Source organism: Nicotiana tabacum, chromosome 24, assembly GCF_000715075.1.
Source record: "Nicotiana tabacum cultivar K326 chromosome 24, ASM71507v2, whole genome shotgun sequence".
Taxonomy (NCBI): domain Eukaryota; kingdom Viridiplantae; phylum Streptophyta; class Magnoliopsida; order Solanales; family Solanaceae; genus Nicotiana; species Nicotiana tabacum.
In genome coordinates, this window is record NC_134103.1 from 102527556 (window position 1) to 102550754 (window position 23199).

At 37.0% G+C, this 23199-nt stretch overlaps 2 protein-coding genes across 3 annotated transcripts; both read left to right on the forward strand.

The window, feature by feature from the left end:
* Positions 1 to 6434: 6434 nt before the first annotated feature.
* On the forward strand, positions 6435 to 8363 carry LOC142178353 (uncharacterized). The gene is made up of 4 exons (XM_075247690.1): positions 6435 to 6801; positions 7026 to 7153; positions 7270 to 7633; positions 8215 to 8363. Exons 1-4 carry the CDS (start codon positions 6435 to 6437, stop codon positions 8361 to 8363), a joined length of 1008 nt encoding a protein of 335 aa, XP_075103791.1.
* A 5619-nt stretch (positions 8364 to 13982) lies between these two features.
* Positions 13983 to 22743, forward strand: LOC107795667 (uncharacterized). Of its 2 annotated transcripts, XM_016618340.2 has the most exons (4): positions 13983 to 14177; positions 14290 to 14400; positions 14518 to 17902; positions 19296 to 22743. In XM_016618340.2, exons 3-4 carry the CDS (start codon positions 14627 to 14629, stop codon positions 22362 to 22364), a joined length of 6345 nt encoding a protein of 2114 aa, XP_016473826.2. In that variant the 5' UTR covers positions 13983 to 14177; positions 14290 to 14400; positions 14518 to 14626; the 3' UTR covers positions 22365 to 22743. The 2 variants fall into 2 exon arrangements, with proteins under 2 accessions (XP_016473826.2, XP_075104160.1); XM_075248059.1 differs by having other exon boundaries at positions 13983 to 14400.
* Positions 22744 to 23199: the final 456 nt, after the last annotated feature.

The window sequence follows — 23199 nt, forward strand, 5'->3', positions numbered from 1 at the left end:
TTGTTCTCTAGTAATTCTTCATCTTTACTTTTTTTGAAACTACATAATTCATCTAGACTGAATGAGCCAAAGGTGATAGATATTTGGTTTGCGCTTGTCTTCGTTTGCGCTTGCTTTCTCATCTTCAAGCACGATCTTTTTTTCATGATTCAAGTCCATAACTTTGTCCTTGAAGACAAAGTACTTCTCCAGAGGATGGCTCACGAGTCGATGGTATTTGCAGTAATTTGGGTCATTCATTTTCCCAGCTTTATTTGGTCACTTCATCTCCGGAAGCTCAAAGAGATTTAACTCGAGAAGTTCTTCAAAAATAGCTGGCACATCAGAATACAGAAATGGGTACTCTTTCTCTTACATTTCTTTTAGAGTCAACTTTCCACTTGGCTTATCTTGAAAAGAAGTGGACTTCGTACTCTGCTTCTTGCTCACCTTCGTTGTGAACTTCACAGGTGATGTGTTGACATTCATATATTCTTTGTTATTAGACTTGGGTACAAAATTGCTCCATTTCCTGACATCTTGCTTGTCATTCCCTTTGCTAGGCTCATAGATAGGCAGCCTTTCATTTCTAGCGGAGTCCATGCTCAACTCCATTTCATGGGCACGAATCGCAAGTTTTTCAAATGTGCTAGGTTTGATACCTTGCAAGATGTAGAACGGTCCCCAATGCATGCCTTGGATGCACATCTCTATTCCAGAAGCTTCACAAAGCCTGTCTTTGTAGTTGAGACTTGCATTTCTCCAACGATTGATAAAGTCGATAACTGGTTTACCTTTTTGTTGACGAGTATTTGTAAGTTCTATCAAACTCACAGTACGTCTCGTGCTATAAAATCAATTGAGGAACTCTTGCTTTAATTGATCCCAGCTATCAATAGATCTAGACTCAAGGTTTGTGTACTAATCAAAAGCATTTTCTTTTAGTGAGCGGACAAATTGCTTGACGAGGTAATCTCTATAAGTCCCAGCATTGTTGCACATCTCAACAAAGTGTGCCACATGTTGGTTTGGGTTGTATTTGCCATCAAACTGTTGAAATTTTGGAGGTTGATAGCCAACATGCATCTTCAACATATCGATCCTTGAAGTGTACGACTTTGCGTAGGTAAGGGAGGACTTGGAAGAAACTTCATATTTGTTTTTTATAGTCCCTTCAATGAACTCCTTTAGTGGATGCAACTTGTCGTGGGGGAGGATCAATCTCTTGAACTTCTGGGAGCTTGCCATGTGCATGGGTGGATTATTCTTCCATCAAGATTCCCACCATGTTTGTTAGCTTATCAATTCTAGAATCTTGATTTTGCATGCATTTGGTCAAGCTGACGATTGCTTCCGTCAAGTTTGCCAACTGCTCCTCCACAGATGAAGTGTTTGTCACCATGGCTTGCATGATTGTTGTGGGTGATGGGGAGTATCATGTATTGTCAGATAGATTGATCCTTGATTGGATCACGTTATGTTGTGTAAGTGGAGAGGATCCATCACTTGAAGCATCATTATCTTCCTTCACAACAGAGTTCTTGGATCCGGAGAGGTCAAGCAGCGCAAGAGTGTTCTTAATCTTTTCAGTAACATCGCTTCCTCCTTCAGGTGTGTTTGTGGAAGATCTTGCTCCTTTTGAGGATGAAGATTCAAAAATAGGGATTGATGCGGATGACACTTGGGGTGCTTGTTGTCCTAATGAGCTTTCTTTGCTCCTCATAACTGGTCCAAAGCTTCCAATGGTAACATCGAGGATGCTTTCCAAATCAACATAGAATCTGGAATGAGTAGCCTTGGTGGAAGTTGATCTGGAGTTGATTTTCTTTCAATTCATTTCAATCTTCTTGACTTTTGGTGATTGAAAAGTTGAGATGAGAGGTAGAGATTGTCCCATTAGGCCTGCCAGAATTTGTAGACAATAATAAATTGTGTCAAGAAAATAATCGAGACCGAAAAATATTGCAACAATCACAATATTTGATTTTAAATAGTTTGAGTGTTACAATCTATGTGGTTCCTCTTATTCTACTTTTCCAATATAAATTTTAGGGCTTTTGAGCTTGATCTTGAATTTGAATTTATCCATTCCGAACACTTTGATTGTTGCCATGAATTTTATCACCAACAAGTAGCCTTTATCTTGAACACATTGTATTTGATTTGACTTTGTTCTTGTTCTTGAATACTTGAAATTTGTGTTGAAGTGCTTGAATACTTGAACACTTGCAGTTTACAGAGAATTGTGGCCTTTGATCCACGAGCTCCCTTGTGTCTTCTTGTAATAACTTCTGGTGTCTTTCTAAGTTATGAAGACCCCTATTTATAGCTGTGGGAGGGAAGAGTTGTCATGAGAACAAACTCTTTTTGACCAATCAGATTGCAGAATGACAAGGCCGTATTTGATTGGCCAGAACATGTCACTTGTACATGGGGTGCAGTTTCATTGGCCCTTTAATTTGACTTGGCATGCCTTGTCATTTCAATACGTGGCATTATCTCATTAGATCTTTTGTTTGACTTGGCGTGCCACGTCATTTGACACGCGACACCAAACTGAGCCTCTAAGAAGATGACATCTTGGGCTTAATGAAGTGAGCTCATCATTTTAGCCCAACGGATTAAGACTTATTTATTTAATTCATATATATTAGACTTATATAATTAATTTAATTATATTATCCCATATTTATTTGGACCAATATATCTTGAATTTAAAATATAGTCCAAATTATTTTATGAATTTTACTTTAATAAAATTTATATGCCTACAATACTATTGGCTAAAAAAAAATTAGACAAACAAGCTAGTAATGTGTGGACCTTCAAACCCTAAACCCTAAACCCCAAAACCCACGCGTGAGGAAAGAGCTCTGGCGACAAGAGATTTGCGACGACTGCGCACGAAGCTCTCTCGAGGCCTTTAATGGCTGCTCCGGCCACTGGACAGCCTCCTCCTGAGGTTGGTCAGTCGTCAAACACTGTCTCACACCCCCCCCCCCCCCCAAATCCATTATGAACCCCAATCCGTTACAAAACTACGCGCAATTACTTCAATCGAAAGCATTAAATGCTCCCATGTAAACCCAAGCCAAACTACCTCTCAAAACAGTTGAGTTACTTCATGGCGAGCTTGTTATCAAGTGGAAGAAGCAGGAAGTGAAACAATCCATCGTTCAACAAGGTTTACAATTAGTTGTTCTTGGGAAATTTTCATATGAAAAACTTATCATCAGTGAATTACGCAAGGTTATTCCTATACAATGCGAGCTTAAAGGAGCCTGTTTTATTGGAGTAATAGAGGACAATCATGTGTTGATTAGGTTATCACTTATGGAGGATTATGTTCATTTGTTGTCAAAGCCTGCTTTCTACTTAAAAACTCAAGGAGAGATGTGGCAAATGAGGTGCACGATGTAGAATCCATGGTGGAAGCCTGATGAAGAAACTCCAATTGCAGTAGCTTGGATCAGTTTTCCAGAATTGCCACCCAATTTCTTTGGTAAGGAATGTGTTTTTTCCTTGGAAAGTGTAGTTGGTAATCCTTTACATGTTGATCTTGCAACTTAAAAAGGTACTAGACCTAGTTGTGCTAAGGTGAAGGTTGAGGTTAATTTATTAGCTAAGTTTCCTCAACGAATTAAAATAGTTGAGGAAGAGGATGAGTCTGGGCCTGAGGAGTTCAAGTAGATAAAGATTAAATACGATTACATGCCCAAGTATTGTAGGACTTGCAAGAAACAAAGACATAATGAACTGGATTGCTGGGTAATTCACCTAGAGTTACACAAAAAAATTGATGAACGAGTTGATGATGGTAACAAAGGAAAAGAATTGGTTGGTACGGCAGCTAATACTACAAATGTTCTAACTAGTGGAAAGGTGTTGGGAAAGCCCATTGCTAATTCAGCAAAGCAAGAATGGATATAAAGGAGGCAGAATAAATATCAAAGAGATAGAAGTGGTCATATTATTGAGAATTCAAAGGTGAAAAAGGATGGCAAAGTCAAAGGAAAGGCCATTGAAGATGCAATATCAACCAAGAACAGGTTTGATGCATTAGAAGTTGAAGAAATTAATCAGCCAACTTTGAGAATTACTAATGGCAAAGGAGATGATAGGTCAATGAAAAAAGGAAGAAGTAATTGGTCAATAAGTCCAAGAAAGCACAGGAGAAGGAGCAGTTGAAGAATTTTGAAGATTCCAGCTCTAATCCTAAGAACACTGGATTAGTGTAGCGGCAAAGGAGGGAAATCCTAATCCTACTGGAGAAGGGATTCAAAAGGCGACAGCTATTTCAACTCCTAATCCTAATGATACTAGGAAAGTAGAGGATATAAGGAATGAAAGGACAATTGATTGGGTTGCTAGGAGGTTTGGAGCAGCTCGTGAAGATATAAATGTCACCACAAATTACTCATGCCAAGAAATACCTTCACAAACTGTAGATGATAGTTAAAGAAGAATGGAAACTTCTGAGGCTACAACCGATGTAAGGAAATCATGGGGAGAGGAAGTTGAGGAGATGGAGTTCAATAATGCAGCTAATAGGAGTGCCAATAACATGCCCTAACTAGCAGTCCACAAGCTAAGTCACAAGGTAGTATTGATGACATTTCTACAGTAAACCCTAATGCGCAAAAAATTAAGGTTGATGATTTACAAGCACCCACGAGGCAACATGCAACATGGTCAATTGGAGCAAGTAATGGTTCACCTAAGGAAGATAGAATTGATGAGAATGTTGGTACAGAAGCTACAAGGAAGGAGTTAGGTAATGGAACAGTAAACCCTAGTTTAGCTGGGCAGGTTTCTTCTGAAACTGCAGACCATGCGAAGGTTGGAGAAGGGGTAGGACCTGTTCACAATACTCCTACAAAGGTCTTAGGTGATATGGTGAGGTCAAGGCATCAATGTAACAGTAATTTCTGCACCTGGAGCTACAGTGAACCCTAGCCCAGGGTCTGTTTATGAACTTCAATTCAGGGTTATTCATGAGGCTATTGGTGATAAGAAGCAGAATAAGCAAGTGGTAGAGGTTACAGCTAAGGATCATATGGGGAAAGAATTGGTACCAAAGACTACAGGAGGCATGAAGCCACTTCCAATGGCTTGTGCTTTAGGAACTGGGCAGCCTTTGCAAATTCAGCTTAATGTACCACTGAAGAATCCATTCCATGTATTACATGACATTGTCACACACAATGTCACACCACTGGGCATGCAGAATGTAATGGTGGATCAGATGCAACTTGAGGAAGAAGGAGATGATGAATCCTCTGCATGTAACTTTAAGGCAATTGCTAAGAAAGTTGATTTGTCACCTAGAGCTCAAGCTAGAAGTGGTAAGAAAGGCAAGAAACAACAGAAAAAACAAGCTCTACAACCTATAAGAATCTTGCCCAAGAGTGCAGTCTCACAAACTAAATGATGATCAAGGCATTAATATGGAACATAAGGTCTGTAAATATACAACAAGCCTTTTAGAGGGCGATCAACATGCAAAGGGAACATGGTTTCTTTATCATTGCTCTTATGGAACCCTTTCAGATTTCAAGGCATATTCAGAGGTATCGGAGAAGACTTAATATGGAAGTTGCATTATCAAACATCATTGGGAAGATTTGGTTATTTATTGATGTTGCAGTAGTATGGGAATTGGTAATGGAGACTGAGCAACAAATCATACTCAAGATGTATCATCAAGACATTGGCCAGTACATCATGTGTACATTTTTTTATGCTAAGTGTTCTGCCCTAGAGAAATTGGAATTATAGGATAACATATACTACTTGGAAAGTGATATGGAGATGCCATGGCTGGTAGGTGGTGATTTCAATATAGTTACGCATGAAGATGGGAAGATTGGTGGGCTACCAGTGCATCCTCCAGAATATGGTGATTTTGCATTTTGTGTGAACTCAAATGGACTGTTTGACCTAGGGTATAAAGGCATCTCTTTCACTTGGTAGAACGGCAGGCCAAATGTTGAATGTATATTCAAAAGGCTGGACAGGATCTTAGTGAACTTACCATTTCAAATTGTTTTTCCTACTATTGAAGTGGAACATCTAATTAGAACAGGATCTGATCATGCTCCTATATTCTTAGTTGTGGATTTGTATAGCCATTCAAGTTTTTGAATTTCTGGACTAAGCATGAAACCTTCAAGGAGGTTGTGAGGAAAAACTGGGTGGCAGACTTTATAGGAGATCCTTTTCTTATGTTCAAAAAGAAATTGAAGATGGTGAAGATTGCTTTGACAACATGGAGCAATGTGACATATGGTGACATTTTTAAGCAGCTTGCAATCAGGGAAGACTTAGTAAGGGTGAAAGAGATGTTGTTTGAAGAGGAACCTACTGTAGAGAATAGAATTGTGTTGCAAAAGGCTCAAGCTGAATTGAAAAGCTACCTTAGCATTGAAGAATAATATTGGAAGCAAAAGGCTGGAATGACATGGTTTATTGAAGGAGACAGGAATACTAGGTTTTTTCACAATCATGTCAATGGCAAGAGGCAGAAACTACAACTGAAAAGGATTCAAAATGGTGATAGTGATTGGATTGAAAACCATGAAGAGATTGCCAAGGCTGCTGTTGAGTTTTACGAAAAGCAGTTTTCACAAGAGGAGGAACCTACTGATTTCTCTTTGCTTACAAATGTTCCTGCCATGGTTGCAGTAGACCAAAACCTGGAGTTAAGCAGATATCCTACACTAGAAGAGGTTATACAAGTTGTTTTTTCACTTAGTGGGGATAGTGCTGGTGGTCCTAATAGATTCACTAGAACTTTTTATCAGGAATTTTGGGACATCATTGGTTATGATATTCACTTGATGGTGTTGCACTTTTATGGGGGGCAGTTTTGCCTAAATCTATCACACATACTAATTTGGTTCTACTGCCAAAGAAGCCACAAGTGCAGACCTTCTCAGATTTAAGGCCAATAAGCTTGAGAAATTTCATCAATAAGGTGATGTATAGAGTACTTTATGATAGATTGGAACATCTCTTGCCTTCACTGATTTCCTTCAATCAATCAGGCTTTGTGAAAGGTAGAAGCATCTTTGAAAAAATTCTCCTAACACAAGAGATTGTGACTGATATTAGATTGGGAGCCAAACCTGCAAATGTGGTGATTAAACTGGATATGACCAAGGCATATTATAGGGTATCCTGGAAGTACTTACTACATGTATTGAGGAAGATGGGGTTTCTGAACACTTTATCAACATGATTTAGAGCCTATTGTCCGACAACTGGTATTCTGTATTGGTGAATGGGCAGTCTACTGGATTCTTCAAGTCCAGTAGAGGGGTGAAACAAGGAGATCCATTGTCTCTTACCTTATTCATTATGTTGGCTGAGGTGTTATCTAGGTCATTAAACAAGTTGTTTGATGACAAATCCTTTGTAGGTTTTGGGATGCCAAAGTGGACTGATCCACTAAATCACCTTGCTTATGCTGATGATACTATCATATTTGCATCAGCCCATGCTGAATCATTAAAGAATATTATGGAAGTGTTGAATGGTTATGAAAATATTTTTGGGCAGTTAATCAACAAGACTAAGTGTTCTTATTATATGCATGCTAGGGTGTCTAATACATTGGTACAATCAGTGGAGGATATCATAGGATTCTCTAAAGGTACCTTTCCTTTCACATACCTAGGGTACCCTATATTTTATACTAGAAGTATAAAGGATTATTATGAGGATCTTATTAAGAAGGTGAAGGCCAAATTGCACTCATGGAAGGGGAAGTTATTATCTTTTGGGGGAAAGGCAACATTGATCAGCAGTGTCCTTCAAAGCATGCCAACACACATGTTATCGGTTCTTGATCCACCTAGAAATATTATAGAACATTTGCATAAGATGTTTGCTAGGTTCTTTTGGAGTACAAAGGAGGAATGAAGAAGCATACATTGATCTTCATGGAAAAATTTGTGCTTACCAAAAGAAGAAGGGGGCCTAGGTTTCAGGTCATTATTTGATGTATCTAAAGCACTGTTTGCAAAGCTATGGTGGAGGTTTAGAACCACAAAATCTTTGTGGTCAAATTTCATGTGGAATAAGTACTGAAAAAAGAGTTGCCCACCATTGTATAGTTTAGGGAAGGATCACATATATGGAGACAAATGCTTAATGCTAGACAGGAAGTGGAGCATGAAATCTGGTGGGAGATAAAGTCTGGTACCACTAATGTTTGGCATGAAAATTAGACAGGGTTAGGGGCATTGTATCATCTAGTGCCTCCTGATCATCACATTGATGAGGAGTTACAAGAAGTGGCTAAATTGAGGCAACGAGATGGATGGAATGAGCAACTCATTGATCAATCATTCCCAGAAGACATTGTTGATAAAATTAAGTAGCAGTTTGAAGGCAATGATGGATACTAAGATACACCTTGGTGGAAACTTACTTCTTCTTGCATGTTTATTGTGAGTAGTGCTTGGCATTTGGTGAGGCATAGGGCAAACCCTAATCCAGAATTCAAGAACGTGTGGATAAAGGGCCTACCATTCAAGATTTCATTCTTCTTATGGAGATTATGGAGGGTTAAGCTGGCAACTGATGACATGTGGAGAAGGCAAGGCTACATATATATGTCCAGGTGTTGGTGCTGCCAATTTACTCAATGGGAGTCATTTGATCATTTGTTCTTGATAGGAGCTACAGCTACCAGGGTCTGGAGAACATTCCTAAATGCAACTGGGATTAGGGCTGTTCAAAATCGAACCAAAACCGTTAACCGAACCAAACCGATGGCTTATTGGCTTATTGGTGTCGGATTATCGGGGTAATGAATGGTGAACGGATTGAGATTTTATAATTAACGGCTTAATGATTTGGGGGCAGATTACTCAATTATCTTGTCGGATAAATCGTTAACCCGTTAAGAATTTTTATATTTACACTTTTACCCCTTATATATATAAAGTACTATTGAAATCCTAAATAGCTAAATCCTTAATCTCTATTTTCTAATTCTCAATTGTCTGCAGCCACCAGAGGCAGAGAAGTCACCAGTCTCATCTCTCGCTTGAACTGAGAACTGAAAAGTCAAAAAATCAAAATCTGAATGATTAATACGTGTAGGTCTGTATGAGTAGTCTTGATGGTATTAAAAATTTGGTTAATACTTGTATGACAGTATGAGTAGTCTTGAAGACTCTTCAATTTAAAAATACTATTTGGTTAGATCTTAGATGGTATTAAAATTTTGGTATTGATTTGAAATTATTTGGTATTGATTGAATGATTGTTCAAAAATTTTCTATTTGGTTTAGCCGATAAGCCGCCCGATAATTGTCCGATAATTTTTAATCTGATACTAATCCACCCGTTGTCTTATTGGACTGATGAAAATACTGTCTTTGAAATTGCATGTCCTTGCCTTTTGTTATGTTGTTATATTCTGTACAGTGTTAGAGTACTTACCAGTGGTATTAGCATGTTATCATGCTCATTCTAGGGGTATTCTAATGTTATATGGAACTGTTGGTGGAAGCAGGTAGTGGTTCTCTTTACACATAGGGCCACAATGTATTACACTATTTAATTTTAGGGTTATGCTTTGTTCGGTTGTGTTTGAGATTGTTTACAGGAAGTGCATTGCCTCTAGGAGCTTCAAGCTTAATGCTCATTGTACTCCAGTTCTACATGGTTTTCTGAAGCCTCAAAGCTGGGATCCAATGGTATTAGAAGGCCTAATGATTGATGTTGATATGTTGTGTAATGCCATGACATTGTTTAGTGGTATTGACATGTTTACATGTCCATTCTGGAGGTATCATGGCAATGCAAGCATGTGGTTTTATTTGCATGATATGGCCTTCATCACAGCTTGTCTTTGGCTGATTGTATCACTCACTAGGGTTCATTCATGGCCCAATGTGTAGGCATACTTTGGTACAAGGAATCAACTTATATCATTCTATATATGTGTTTCTTGGCCTAGTCTGCATTCTTTTAACACGGGTAAGAGAGAATTGATGCCTACAGGATAGTTACTCATTGCATTGATATTCTATCTGGATAATTGGTCATCTCCAGAAGTTGGTGGTGTTGCGTGGGGGTTCACATTTGTCTTTTCCTTTGGAATGCAAAACCTGGCGCCTGGTGAGAGCATTAGAGGTGCTACATTGAGGTTTTGCACTTGGCTTGTGGATACACACACTATCATATGTTGGGAGTTAACTATGAGACCATTTGTAATAGTTAGCATTTACCATTTTATTAGTTTTAGCTTAGCATCTTTGAGATTTGGTTGGACAAATTGTAAATATTGGATCCTTATTTTTGTTTACTATTTATATACTAGCCACTAGGCAGCCTGCCTGGTGGTATATTTGCTAAAAAATAAATGTGTGGACCTTCCGGGAAAGGAAAAAAAATGAAGTGCGGATATCATGATGGAAAAATAATAAATTGTGGAGATATCCAATATTTGCCACCAACCAAATAAAAATGCCATACTCTAGCTCATTCAATATGCACGAAGTAGAGAAAAATATGGAAGAAGTACAAATATTTTACTACTTTAGTATGGCCTGCAAACTAAAACCCCAGAAAAAGAGGCATTATTAATTACACTTCATGTCGGATAGTTCTAATAAGCTCTCCCTACATAAATATTTTTTCAATTTCAAAGCTTGTTTCGAGATCTCTGATTAAGGGCGAATTAATCTCAAATGTTCCACTACATTCTTAGGGTAAATATTTATCATCATTCAGGGTTTTTATCAAACTAAATAATTTAATGTTAACAGTTAAAAATTAATATAAATGTATTTAACATTACAATTAAAACAAATAATCTATCTTCGTCGATTTGGTGTAAATATTTAATGTGTGTTGGTAGGTTTTTACACACTTTTAGGGGTCGTCTGGTATGATGGATAAACAAAAATAATCCTTGGATAAAAATTTAGTACCGCTTTATCCCTTATTTCGTTACTATTCTTGGAATAAGTTATCCCAATATTAAAAATAGTACCGAAATAACTTATACCTACCAGATGGTGGAATCGTAATTCCAGGATAAACTATCCCAGGATAAAGTAGTAAAATTGACAATCCCATAATTAATACAATATACCAAATAATCAATAAGAATAATACCAAGATAACTAATCCCATCATAACTGATCACGATATAACTAATTCCAGCATAACTTATCGCCAAACCAAACAATCCCTTAGTGATGATAGAACCACGAGTAGTACATTACGCATCCCATGTACTAAAACGATGACTAGTAAGAAAACACAAGAGGAAATGACGCTCTATTGCCCTCCAAAAATTTTATTAGCCCAAATTTATTGACAAGTTGTAGCCATTTTTCTCAATACATTGATTTTCCTCCTCTTGGACCCCTGGTTTTCTCTACTCAAGGTATAGTTCCCTTCCCAATGTAACTTTTTTTCTCTTTCTACGTCTCCCAAGGTATAGTTCCCTTCCCCGTAACTTTTCCTTTTCCCCACACGTTTTACTTTTCTCTCTCTTTCATTTTTATTTATATTTTATTTATTTATTTGGTTACTTAGTAGTTAGCAAGTGTCTTTTACCATGACAATTGTATAAATCTAGACATGCATGTTTTCACTAGCACAATTCATTTAACATCCTCCCCTTTCTTTATATTCATTTCTTTTCTTATTAATTCATTTTATAATTTTGAGTTGTTACTTAAAAAAATGGAGAAACACAATAATTTGCTTCTTTTTATTATTATGTACAAATGTTTGCTTCTTCTTCTTATTTTTGTTTATGTGATTGCTTGTTCTTCATCATCTTCTTTTTCGGGTCCTAATGATATTTTATAAGTACAGATCTTTTGAAGTGGGTATTGGTGGTGAGTTAAAATTTTAACGATGTTTGAAAGATACAATGTAATTTCATATAACAGTTTTATATACACAGCGTATAAAAGTTGTATATGCACCGTTATATGTATATAATTACATTCTGTGTAATAATGTTATTATAAAATTATATATATATATATTGTTTTACAATGTATAAAAATTATATATACACTATTACATTGTATAAATTTTGCATATAAAGTGTATCTTGTATTCTTTAGTGTATATTATAAAAATTATATATAAATGTATATTATAAAAATTATATATAAATTGTTATAAAATGTATAAAAAATTTATATATACTATTACATTGTATAAATTTTGTATATAAAGTGTATCCTCTATATTTTAGTGTATCCCTAATGTATCGTTAGTGTATATTTCGTGGCTCCGACTTCTTTGCAGCAACCTTACAAATGTATGTATAATGTATATATATTATATAATAGGTGTATATGTACGATTATATAATTTCTAAACATCATTTATACAATGTACGCTGTTGGTTATTTAATGGTGTTTTACTGGCCATTTTGGAGTGAACTCCATGACTCTTTTGGGATGAAATTTTGTGCATTTGTTGTGAAGAAGTGAAGAGTGAAGTGTATTTGTGCAGGTAATTATTGCTGCTATGGATTCTAAAGGTCTTTATATATGAGATGTATAATTAGTGTTTCTAATATACAATAAATTCATATTTAGTGTATCTTTTGTATAATCTGTGTATTTGTATACACTTTGAGTTTTTATAAAGAATACACTAACTATATATACTATACAATATGTATATATTGTGTATGTATACTATATAATATTTATATATAGTATTTACAAATTATATATATAATTTATACATGATTGATACATATTGTGCGATTGTATTTTTGTATAAAAATTGTATATAAACTATCATGTGTATAGAAGATGTATATTTACAGTTATACAGTATTTAAAAGTTTTATATACAGTATTGTTCGAGTTTGATAATGTATTCTTAGTGTATTCCGAGCATTTTGTATATTTTAAGTGTATAAAAAATATATATATTGTTCAACAATGTATAAAAAATTATTTATACACTCTATACTAGCGTATAATATGTATAGTACATGTACAATCTATACATCACATTCTTCTTCTTGTTATATCATGGGTGTTTTTGCTTATGCAGTATTATATTTTTCTAGATTGGATCACTAATTTTTTTTAATTTTTTTTGTAAAAGATAAAAAAGGGATTGTAATTTGCGTATAATATGAAGAAGTTTGGTGGTTGTGGAGAAGACAGTTGGATTTCTCTTTTGTAATTTGGTGAAGTTTTTTTTTGCAATTTTTTTTTAGTTTCTCTTTTGAAAAATATTTTATTTTTTTTAATTCACCAGCTCTTTGGACTTTTGACCGAATTATTCTGTTTGTGTAATTGAAAAAAAACTTATTTGACTGAAATAGTTTTATACTTTACATTGCTTTGGTCTGAAGATATATTTTTTATTATTGTAAATGAGATTTCTAAAATAAAAAATCTTGACATGGGTTTAGAATGCGACTAGTAGAATTTTTATTTTACTGGCTAGTTATTATAATTATTTTTTGACTTCAACTCGCATAGTAGATTTTTCGGATAGAAATTGTCAAAAATTTTAGTCTAGCGACTAAAAGTGAAATTGACTCAAAACACAAAGCCTTATGGGTTAAGGCCCAAAAGACAAGATACCCTTAAATACCGTCAAAGTTGTGTTCCTGTCCTGTTGACAGCCATTAACCAACATTAACTTAATCAAAAAGCAAGATAAAGTAATGATCACCCCTATTCCTCCCCACATCAAAGTTACATTAAACTAATGCAAAATACTGCAAAGACAACTTCTCCATCATTCCATTTTGCACTGTACATCCACCCCACTTAGCTGTCTCATGTATTATTCTTCAGTGGCATGTCTGTCCCTTTCAATCTCTAAATGGAAGACTAATCAAACGGACCAAAATTAATTGAAGTTGGTTACATCATGAAAACTACTTATTTTAATCAACTACACCTTATTTTAAAATTAATTAAAGTTGGTTACATGAATTCTTGATACTTCTAATTACCATAAAATGGACATCATGACTCCTACTACACCTTTTGATTTCAAATTAACTGAAGTTGGTTTTATGAGTTCTTGATATTTTTATTCAAAGTCTATGCTATTAAAAAAGATTCAATTTTTATCTGAATTTTAGACAAGTTATACATAGCTGAAGGTCCCATTAGTGGGATCTTTAGAAACAGAACCGAAAGTAAGAGAAAGAAAAGAGGATTGAAAGAGAAAGGTGCAAACTTTTTCTTTTTCACTTTCTCTTTTTTCTTCTTTTCATACCTTTCTTTTTTTATTTTGTTTTAGCTTTTACACATTTGAACACTAACAAGGACCCTTTAATTCAGAAAATATAAGTAGCTTTTTTTAGCTGAGGTGAAAAAAAGAAGAAAGTTAAATTCTTGGACTGGTTGTTGGGCTTTTGTGGAGAATTGGTTTTGATCTGTACTCAAAAACTGGTATGTCACTTATCTTGGAATTTTTTTTTCTGTTATTTCAGTTCAAGAAAAGCTTTATGGGGTTTTTATATGTTCTTCAATTGATTTATTTTATGTGGATTTTCATTTTTGATGCAGTTTTGAAGTTTCTGCTATTGCCAGTTGATATAAGGGGATTGAGTTGTTTCCTGTAATTGATATTTGTATTAAGATTTTTGAGAATATTAAGTATTGTTTACCAAAAAAGATGGGTGTTGAGTTGTTAGAGATTGGAGTTCAGATGAGGAGAGTAGTGATGTTTTCAATTAAAGGATGTTATAAAACAGTGTTGAATCATCCTTTCCTTGTGAGTATGCTGTGTTTCATAGCATTTTTGTACAGATCTTTCCCATTTCTGTTTTCCATATTAGTAGCTACATCCCCAGTTCTTGTTTGTACTGCTGTTTTGCTTGGAACTTTACTAAGTTTTGGTCAGCCAAATATACCTGAAATTGAAAGGAAAGAAAAAACAACTCATGATATAGTAGAGCCTTTGAAAACTGGACTATTATGTGATACTACTCATATTGAGAGTGAAGATAGCTACTATGTGGAGAGATATACTGATAACGAGAGGGACGCCGTAGAGCAATCCATTGATAAGGTCAGCGATCTTTCCCCTTTACTCGAGGAAAGGTCTCGAGAATTTCAATTTGGGAATGGGGTTTTTAATGAAGCAGCAAGGGAGTTTTATGAGCAGAACAGTGAAAAGAAAGAAGAGAAACATAACGATGGAGAGGATCTATACTCTCCAATCCCAATGGCTGATGGGGGTTTTGAGGAAGCAGAGAGGGAATTTTATGAGCAGAACGATGAAAAGAATGAAGAGAAACATGATGATGAGGAACTTATGGAGAGTCAATACTCTCCCATTCCGACAGTTGATGAGGGTTTTGAGGAATCAGAGAGGGAATTTTATGAGCAAAACGATGAAGAGAAACATGATGATGGGGAACTTATGGAGAGTCAATACTCTCCCATTCCGACAGTTGATGAGGGTTTTGAGGAATCAGAGAGGGAATTTTATGAGCAAAACGATGAAGAGAAACATGATGATGGGGAACTTATCGAGAGTCAATACTCTCCCATTCCAACGGTTGATAATGAGAGCATTGAATTTGATTTTGATAGATCAGACTCCTTTGATTCTAAAAGGGTGAATCTTAATTCTCTTCCTGGTTCCCCTTGGAAAAAGGAGGAGTCCGACAAAGAGGAAGAACAGGAGGAGGAGGATGACGAGGATGACGAGTCTTTTGATTCGGAGTCTGATCGAGCGGAGAGCTCTTCTCCAGATGCGTCAATGGCTGACATTATCCCAATGTTTGATGAGCTCCATCCGCTTTTAGATGAAGACACTCCTCAACATGTTAGTTTGTCGCATGATGATGGTTTTGATGCTGCTTCTGACAGTTCGGGTAAGTTCAGTGCAAGCGATAATGAATCTGATGATGGTTGTGAAAACCAAGAAGAGGTAGAAGTTGCACATGACGAGAATGAAGAAGGAACACGAGACAAGGAAGATAAAAGTAAGTCAGCCATTACATGGACAGAGGAGGATCAGAAGAATCTAATTGACTTGGGAAGCTCGGAGGTGGAAAGGAATCAACGGTTGGAGAGTCTTATGGCGAGGAGAAGATCACTGAAGAAAATGAGGCTGATGATGACCGAAAAGAATTTGATTGACTTGGATACCGCTGATCTTCCGTTCAACATCCCGCCCATTTCAACAGCAAGAAACAATCCTTTTGATGTTCCTAAGGATAACTACGAACTTGGTCTGCCTCCAATTCCCGGGTCTGCTCCATCCATTTTAGTACCAAGGCGGAACCCATTTGATCTTCCCTACGACTCAAGTGAAGAGAAACCTGATCTTATGGAAGACAGTTTCGAAGAAGAGTTTATGGCATTTCGACCAAAGGAGCCAGTCTTACGGAGGAACGAAACTTTTAGTGCAAGACCCTCACTATTTGGGGTGAACAGGCAAGATAGCCATTTCAGACCTTATTTTGTCCCCGAAAGGATGGCTTCGGAAGGAACAAGCTACTCACCATTTCAACGACAATCTAGCGAACTTAGTGATTCCAAGGTAAGTTCTGTTCCTGAAACAGACTCACTAGGTTCAGTTGAAGACCTCATTGAAGAGGTCGATGTAAGACACAAAAGCCTCGATGAAGAAGAACTGGAACACAAAGACCTCATAGATGAACATATCTCCGAGGAACCAGAGCTGATATCTAAAATGGAGCATACTTCTGAGCATGTCAGGAATGGAAGTGAATCCTCTGAAGAAGTCGAGTCATTGGAGCAGCTGGGAGCTGTGGAAATTCATCATGAAGTAGAAGAAACTTTGCTCCAGGAAGGAAGAGTTTCCAATGCTTTGGAACTTAATCCAACCGAAATTCAATCGAAGTCAGAAACTTCTGATCAGATATACAGCAATCAATCTAGCTCCTCATCGTTAGAAGTAAGTGAAAGGGTCTTTGCATATAAAGAAGAAGAAGAAGAAGAAGAAGAAGAAGAGACGGTGTCAAGCTTAGAGGAGACAATGGGTGATGTTGAACAAAATGGGATCTCCAGGCAAGCTTCATTTAATGGATCAGATTTCCACATCACGAGCACTTCAGCAGAGCAGACTTCACACCGGGAACCTATTTATGATACCAGTCCTTCTGCTAGTATGGAAAACATTTTTTCAGCCTCCTTAAGTTCAGATCAGCTTGAGGAATCTGAAACAGGGTTTTCCGCTATATTGGTTAAAAGAAGCGTTTCTTTCTTAGAGAGGGAATCTGAGGAAAGTAGTCAGGACATTCAAAGGTCCATTTCTACTAATGAAGAGATTTCGGCACCAGTAGCTGACCAAGAATTTTTGTCGAGGGACGAGGTATGCAAACGTGAGCTTGATGTTGCAAAGGTGGAGATCTCTCAACATGAATTCTTTGGCAGTGCAAGTGCTCCTCCAGTGACTGAGTTTGTTGTTGGTCAGGCATCTACTGACTCAAAATTATCGGCAAATGAAGATATTGGGAATGAGGAAGGAACTATTGAGCATGCACAGCATCAAATTTCTTCTTCAGGATTTAATGCGGATACACATATTGTGTCTCAGTTTGCTGTAGACCAGACAGTGGAATTCCTTTCAAAGTCCTCAGAACATGAAAACATCCATCAGTTGGATGATGAACAGCATTCTCTAATCGCAGAAGAGGTTCCACTCGTTCAACCAGATATGCCTTCTTTGGAGAGGGATTCTGTGGACGATGCAGCTCAGAAGGAAGAAGCTATAATCTCAGAACTACATGATCTTCCCTCATCAAACTTTGTTGTAAATTTGGTTACTGATGCTCACAGTGAATTTGATGAAAAGCTGATCTCTTCTGAACATCAATTTGCTTCTGTAGAAAAGGCCTTCTCTCTGTGTGAAGAAGACGTCGCATGCTCAGACAAATCCATGGATGAACAATCCTCAGAGGATCACAACGTAATGGTAAACAAGTTCTTTTCCAAATTTCTTTCTTTTATGCATTTCCTTTTCTGCAACATTTGTTTCTTCATTAATTCTCATTTCATATGTCCTAGCACATTTTTACTAGAGTTGATCTTAGAAAGTTGAAATTTGCCTGGTTTACTTATTATATTAAACGGTGTGACTGATGCTAAGGAAAAAGGAACTATCTACTTGATTTACAAAATAACAACATAGAGACTTATAATTTACTTTACCTGAACTGATAGCAATAGACAACCGCAACTTAAGACTTCTATAGTAGGAAGAATAGTAGTCTGGTTTCCACGTTAACATATCTTTCATGATATATATGTTGCCTGTTGGAGAATAAACTATAAGCCTATAAAGTTGTTAGGCATAACGCATCAAACCAAGGTCGATCTATGTAACCTGGCCAATTTAGAAGTCTCGGGGCCTTATGCATGAATCCCAACCTTTAAAGTGTAGAGAAGAATGCAAAACCAGGTAAAGGGAAAAACCTCAATGCACAGATTTTCAAACTCATGCAATTTTCAATCTAGATTAAATTGAAGATAAATGTTCAAATTATGGATCTGGCAGAAGTCAGTGATAGAAGCACTAATTGGCTAAGAATAACTCGCGTATTTGAGAAAACTATCATTCACAATCTGGACGAGCGAATTATTGCTGGTTATTTGTAATTTGACGGTATTACACTTACTATGGATGTCCTGCATTATCTGGACGAGTGAATTACTGCTGGTTTCTTGCATGTACTACTACATCATGCCAAAATGATTGGGAGATTGACTGGTGAGTGCATCATGCCAATAAGATTTGAAGATCAACTGGTGACGTTTCTGGGGTTATGCTTTTCCTGTTTCATTGCAAGTGATGCAACTTCTATATTTTGACTCATAGTAGAATGGGTAACCGGGATTTGTGAGTTTGGTCGGGTTCCAAGATGTGGGACCATTTGTATAAAGATCGAAGCTTTATTGTTTGGGGTTGTTTCTATGGCTTTAATCGAGGCGGCGATCGTATATGCGCGTACCAAGTTTATATCATGCCCGGGTTAGAATTGAGATACTTTATGCCTTGTTTTGATTATGTGCTCATCTTGATTCATGATCTATTTGGCCTTATATGACTACGTTCACCCTCTTATTCATTGTGGGTGGGGGTGGGGAGGTGGGTTGAGGGAGTAAGATAAAGAACATTTAGAGTTTAGTGATAGGATTAACTATTGTTTCTCTTATTTCTGAAGTCATGCATCATCAGATTACTACCCCACTTATGTTATTAGCAAGTTAATTCATTTCCTTCTATTTCGCTCTTTTGTTTTCCTTTAAATGTTTCTAGTAGGAACAAATCCTGGTAATCTAAGCTGCTATCTTTTTCTGATAAGCAGGAGCCACCAGTTATCCTGGTTGAGTCAATTGAGGAAGCAAGCACCACGGAGAACTTGAATATGCCAGAAATCCATGACCTTGATGACGGAATCCCCATTATCAACTCCCCACGTACTCCTGACTCTTTCTCCAATCTGCATGTGGTTGATGAAGCCCCAGGAGGTGCTGGTCTATCAGGTTTAAGGAACAACATCCTCGATGAGGTGGAAAATGATAACCAGATCAAGGTCTTGGAAAACTATGTATTGCCACTAGAAGCAGCTGATTTTCATCATGATGAGCAATATATAGTTGAAGAGACCGATGGTATCAGCGACATTGATGAGGTATTTCTCTCTGAATTAGATACAGTTGGTGACTTTAGCATCAAGGGGTCAAGCCAGAATGAGTTTGAGAGACAAATCAACTCTAGTGCAGAGGATTTGTCTTCATTCCATGCTGTTGATTCTGGAACTACAGAAGTTTCCGAAGAGGCATGTGCTGAAGTTCATGAAAGAAAGGTTCCGTTGCACCCTGAGAACTTCAATGCATCCACATTTGAAGAGATTGATGAGCGTGAAGAAAAGGAGTGTGCTTCAGATATTCAAAACTATGGATTGAGAAGTATCGATCATATTGATGTTGTTGATCCTAGATCAATTGAAGGAGGATTCTCAGAGGATAGTGACACTGGACCTTCATATCCCAGTGTAAAGCACAATTTGGATGCTCATGAGATAGTTCCAGAAATGCCTATAGTTGAAGCTCACAACTCTGTCTTTGAGGTAGAAAACTTACAATCTACTCAAACTGGAGTGACTGAAGAGGAAACTGATTCTGGTATGCCAGTACTGGAAGCACAAACAATTCAAGATATTGAGTCAGCATTTTGGCAAGTTTATGAGAAAGAAATAGAGAAATCTAATATTCTTGAGCAATCTAACGCTGAAGATTCTGGAATGCCAGTGCTGGAAGCACAAACAATTGAAGATATTGAGTTAGCATTTAGAAGTACTTCTGAGAAAGAAATAGAGCACTCGGATGTGCTTGAGCTACCTAATTCTGAGCTAGTAACTGAACAATCTGGGAGTTCAAACAATGACGCAGTGGTTGAAATGTCAAGTTCAGTACAAGAAGATTCTGGAATGCCAGTTCTGGAAGCACAAACAGTTGAAAATATTGAGTTAGCATTTGGAAGTACCTCTGAGAAAGAAATAGAGCACCCGAATGTGCTTGAGCTACCTAATGCTGAGCTAGTAACTGAACAATCTGGGAGTTTAAACAATGTGACAGCGGTTGAAGTGTCAAGTTCAGTACAGGAAGATTCTGGAATGCCAGTTCTGGAAGCACAAACAGTTGAAGATATTGAGTTAGCATTTAGAAATATTTGGGAGAAAAAAATAGAGCACTCGGATGTGCTTGAGCTACCTAATGCTGAGCTAGTAACTGAACTATTTGGGAGTTCAAACAATGCGGCAGCAGTTGAAGTGTCAAGTTCAGTACAGGAAGATTCTGGAATGCCAGTTCTGGAAGCACAAACAGTTGAAGATATTGAGTTTGCATTTAGAAATATTTGGGAGAAAGAAATAGAGCACTCGGATGCGCTTGAGCTACCTAAAGCTAAACTAGTAACTGAAGAATCTGGGAGTTCTGACAATGCAGCAGTGTTTAAAGTGTCAAGTTCAGTACAGAAAGATTTTGGAATGCCAGTGGTGGAAGCACAAACAATTGAAGATATTGAGTCAGCATTTAGAAGTACTTCTGAGAGAGAAACAGAGAACTCAAATGTGCTTGAGCTAGCTAATGCTGAGCTAGTAACTGAAGAATCTGGAAACAATGCGGCAGTGGTTGAAATGTCAAGTTCAGTACAGGAAGATTCAGGAATGCCAGTGCTGGAAGCACAAACAGTTGAAGATATTGAGTTAGCATTTAGAAATATTTGGGAGAAAGAAATAGAGAAATCGAATGTGTTTGAGCTTCCTAATGCTAAACTAGTAACTGAAGAATCTGGGAGTTCTGACAGTGCGGCAGCAGTTGAAGCTGGAATGCAAGTGCTGGAAGCACAAACAATTAAAGATATTGAGTTAGCCTTTAGAAGCACTTGTGAGAAAGAAATAGATCACTCAGATGTGCTAGAGCTACCTAATGCTGAGCTAGCAACTGAAGAATCTGGAAACAATCTGGCAGCGGTTGAAGTGTCGAGTTCAGTACCGAAAGATACTGGAATGCCAGTACTGGAAGCACAAACAATTGAAGATATTGAGCTAGCATTTAGGCAAATTTCTGAGAATGAAACAGAGACAGAGAACTCGAATGTGCTTGAGCTGCCTAATGCTGAGCTACTAACTGAAGAATCTGGAAACAATGCAGCAGCGGTTGAAGTGTCAAGTTCAGCTCTGGAAGATTCTGGAATGCCAGTGCTCGAAGCAGAAACAGTTGAAGATATCGACACAGTATTTAGGCGAATATCTGAGAAAGAAATTGAAAAATCAAATGTTCTTGAGCAACCTAATGCTGAGCTAGCAACTGACATATCTGGGAATTCTGACAACGCAGCAGTGCTCGAAGTGTCAAGTGTGACACGCGCAATGCAATTACCAATTCTTGAAACAAGACAAACTGAATATTTTGATTTGGATCATGAAAATCTTTCAGAGAGTGATAGTGATGAGCATACGGAGAAATCCAGAGACATAGGAGCTCCTTCAGATTCACAAAACATCGACACAGACTTGGCTTTGAAACAAGTATTGGAAGGAAATCTGGAGAAACCCCTGAACTCCACTTCCGAAGGTGAGTTAGTAGAAGCTAAGCCAAGTGAAGCAGGCTTATCCAATGATACGGAATCAAGTGCTAGAGGATCTGATGTATCCGAATTTGGTGAAGGTGAAACTGGAAAAGGAGATCATGAAGTTGTAGTAAAAGAAGCTAAGGAATTAACGGCTGAAAAACCAGGTCATGTTGTTGATATGCCTACTACAGCTGATGTTAAAGGCAAGAAAGACAAACACCAAAAGTCAGGCTCAAGTTCAAGTTCAAGCTCAAGCTCAAGCTCTGATTCAAGTTCAAGCGACTCTGAAAGAGAATGAAGATGATAGAAAGAATTGGTGGAAGAAGGTAGGGGAACCTTTGGATTTTGTTTTTGGAGCTTTCGTTTACTTTATTGTGTCAATGAAATTGATCGCGAGGAGTTCAAGTTGGTTTACTTTGTGTTTATTGTTTTAGTATTTTGGCTTATTGCATGGTTTGGAGTGCCTTGTGAAAATGATGGACTCCTTCAAGAATGAGTTTTGGTTTGATTTCTTGAAGCATTCTTTTCTTCTTTTCTTTTTTCATCTTTTCAGCAGTTTTGGAGATTGTTGGGAGAAAAGGTTTTGATAACTTGTATATGGATTCTGTAATGAAACAGTTTCTGTTTGTCTGTTTTGGTGAAAGTAATGGCAAGATTCATTTCCTTTGTTTGTTGCTTCTTTTTGCTGTTTTTCTCTCTCTAGTTCTTTTAAGCTTTCTTGTTTGTTATGCGTTTAAAATATACAGGATAGGATAAAATGGAACAATAACAGAGATTTCAATTGACGGATTTGCAAATTGAATATATGGAAGGACTAAGGTTAGTAAGCAATTATCTGTAGAAAAGTAGCACTCCACTAAGTATTAGTAAGCAATTATCTAATAAGTATTCCAACATAGCAAACCTGTATTCCCTGAGTTTCTTTTTCTCTTATTTCTCTTGAATTTTAACTAAAAGTCTACTAGGTTAGCTGGGAAATCCATATGGGAAAATTGCGTTCTCTCAAAATTTTGAAAAGTTATTGACAGGTTAAAATGCATTAAGGGGTCATTTGGTTATTGGGTTAGAAATATAATGTTACTATAAAACTACTTTTGGCATGATGTAATTATTACTTTTGGTAGAGTATTTTC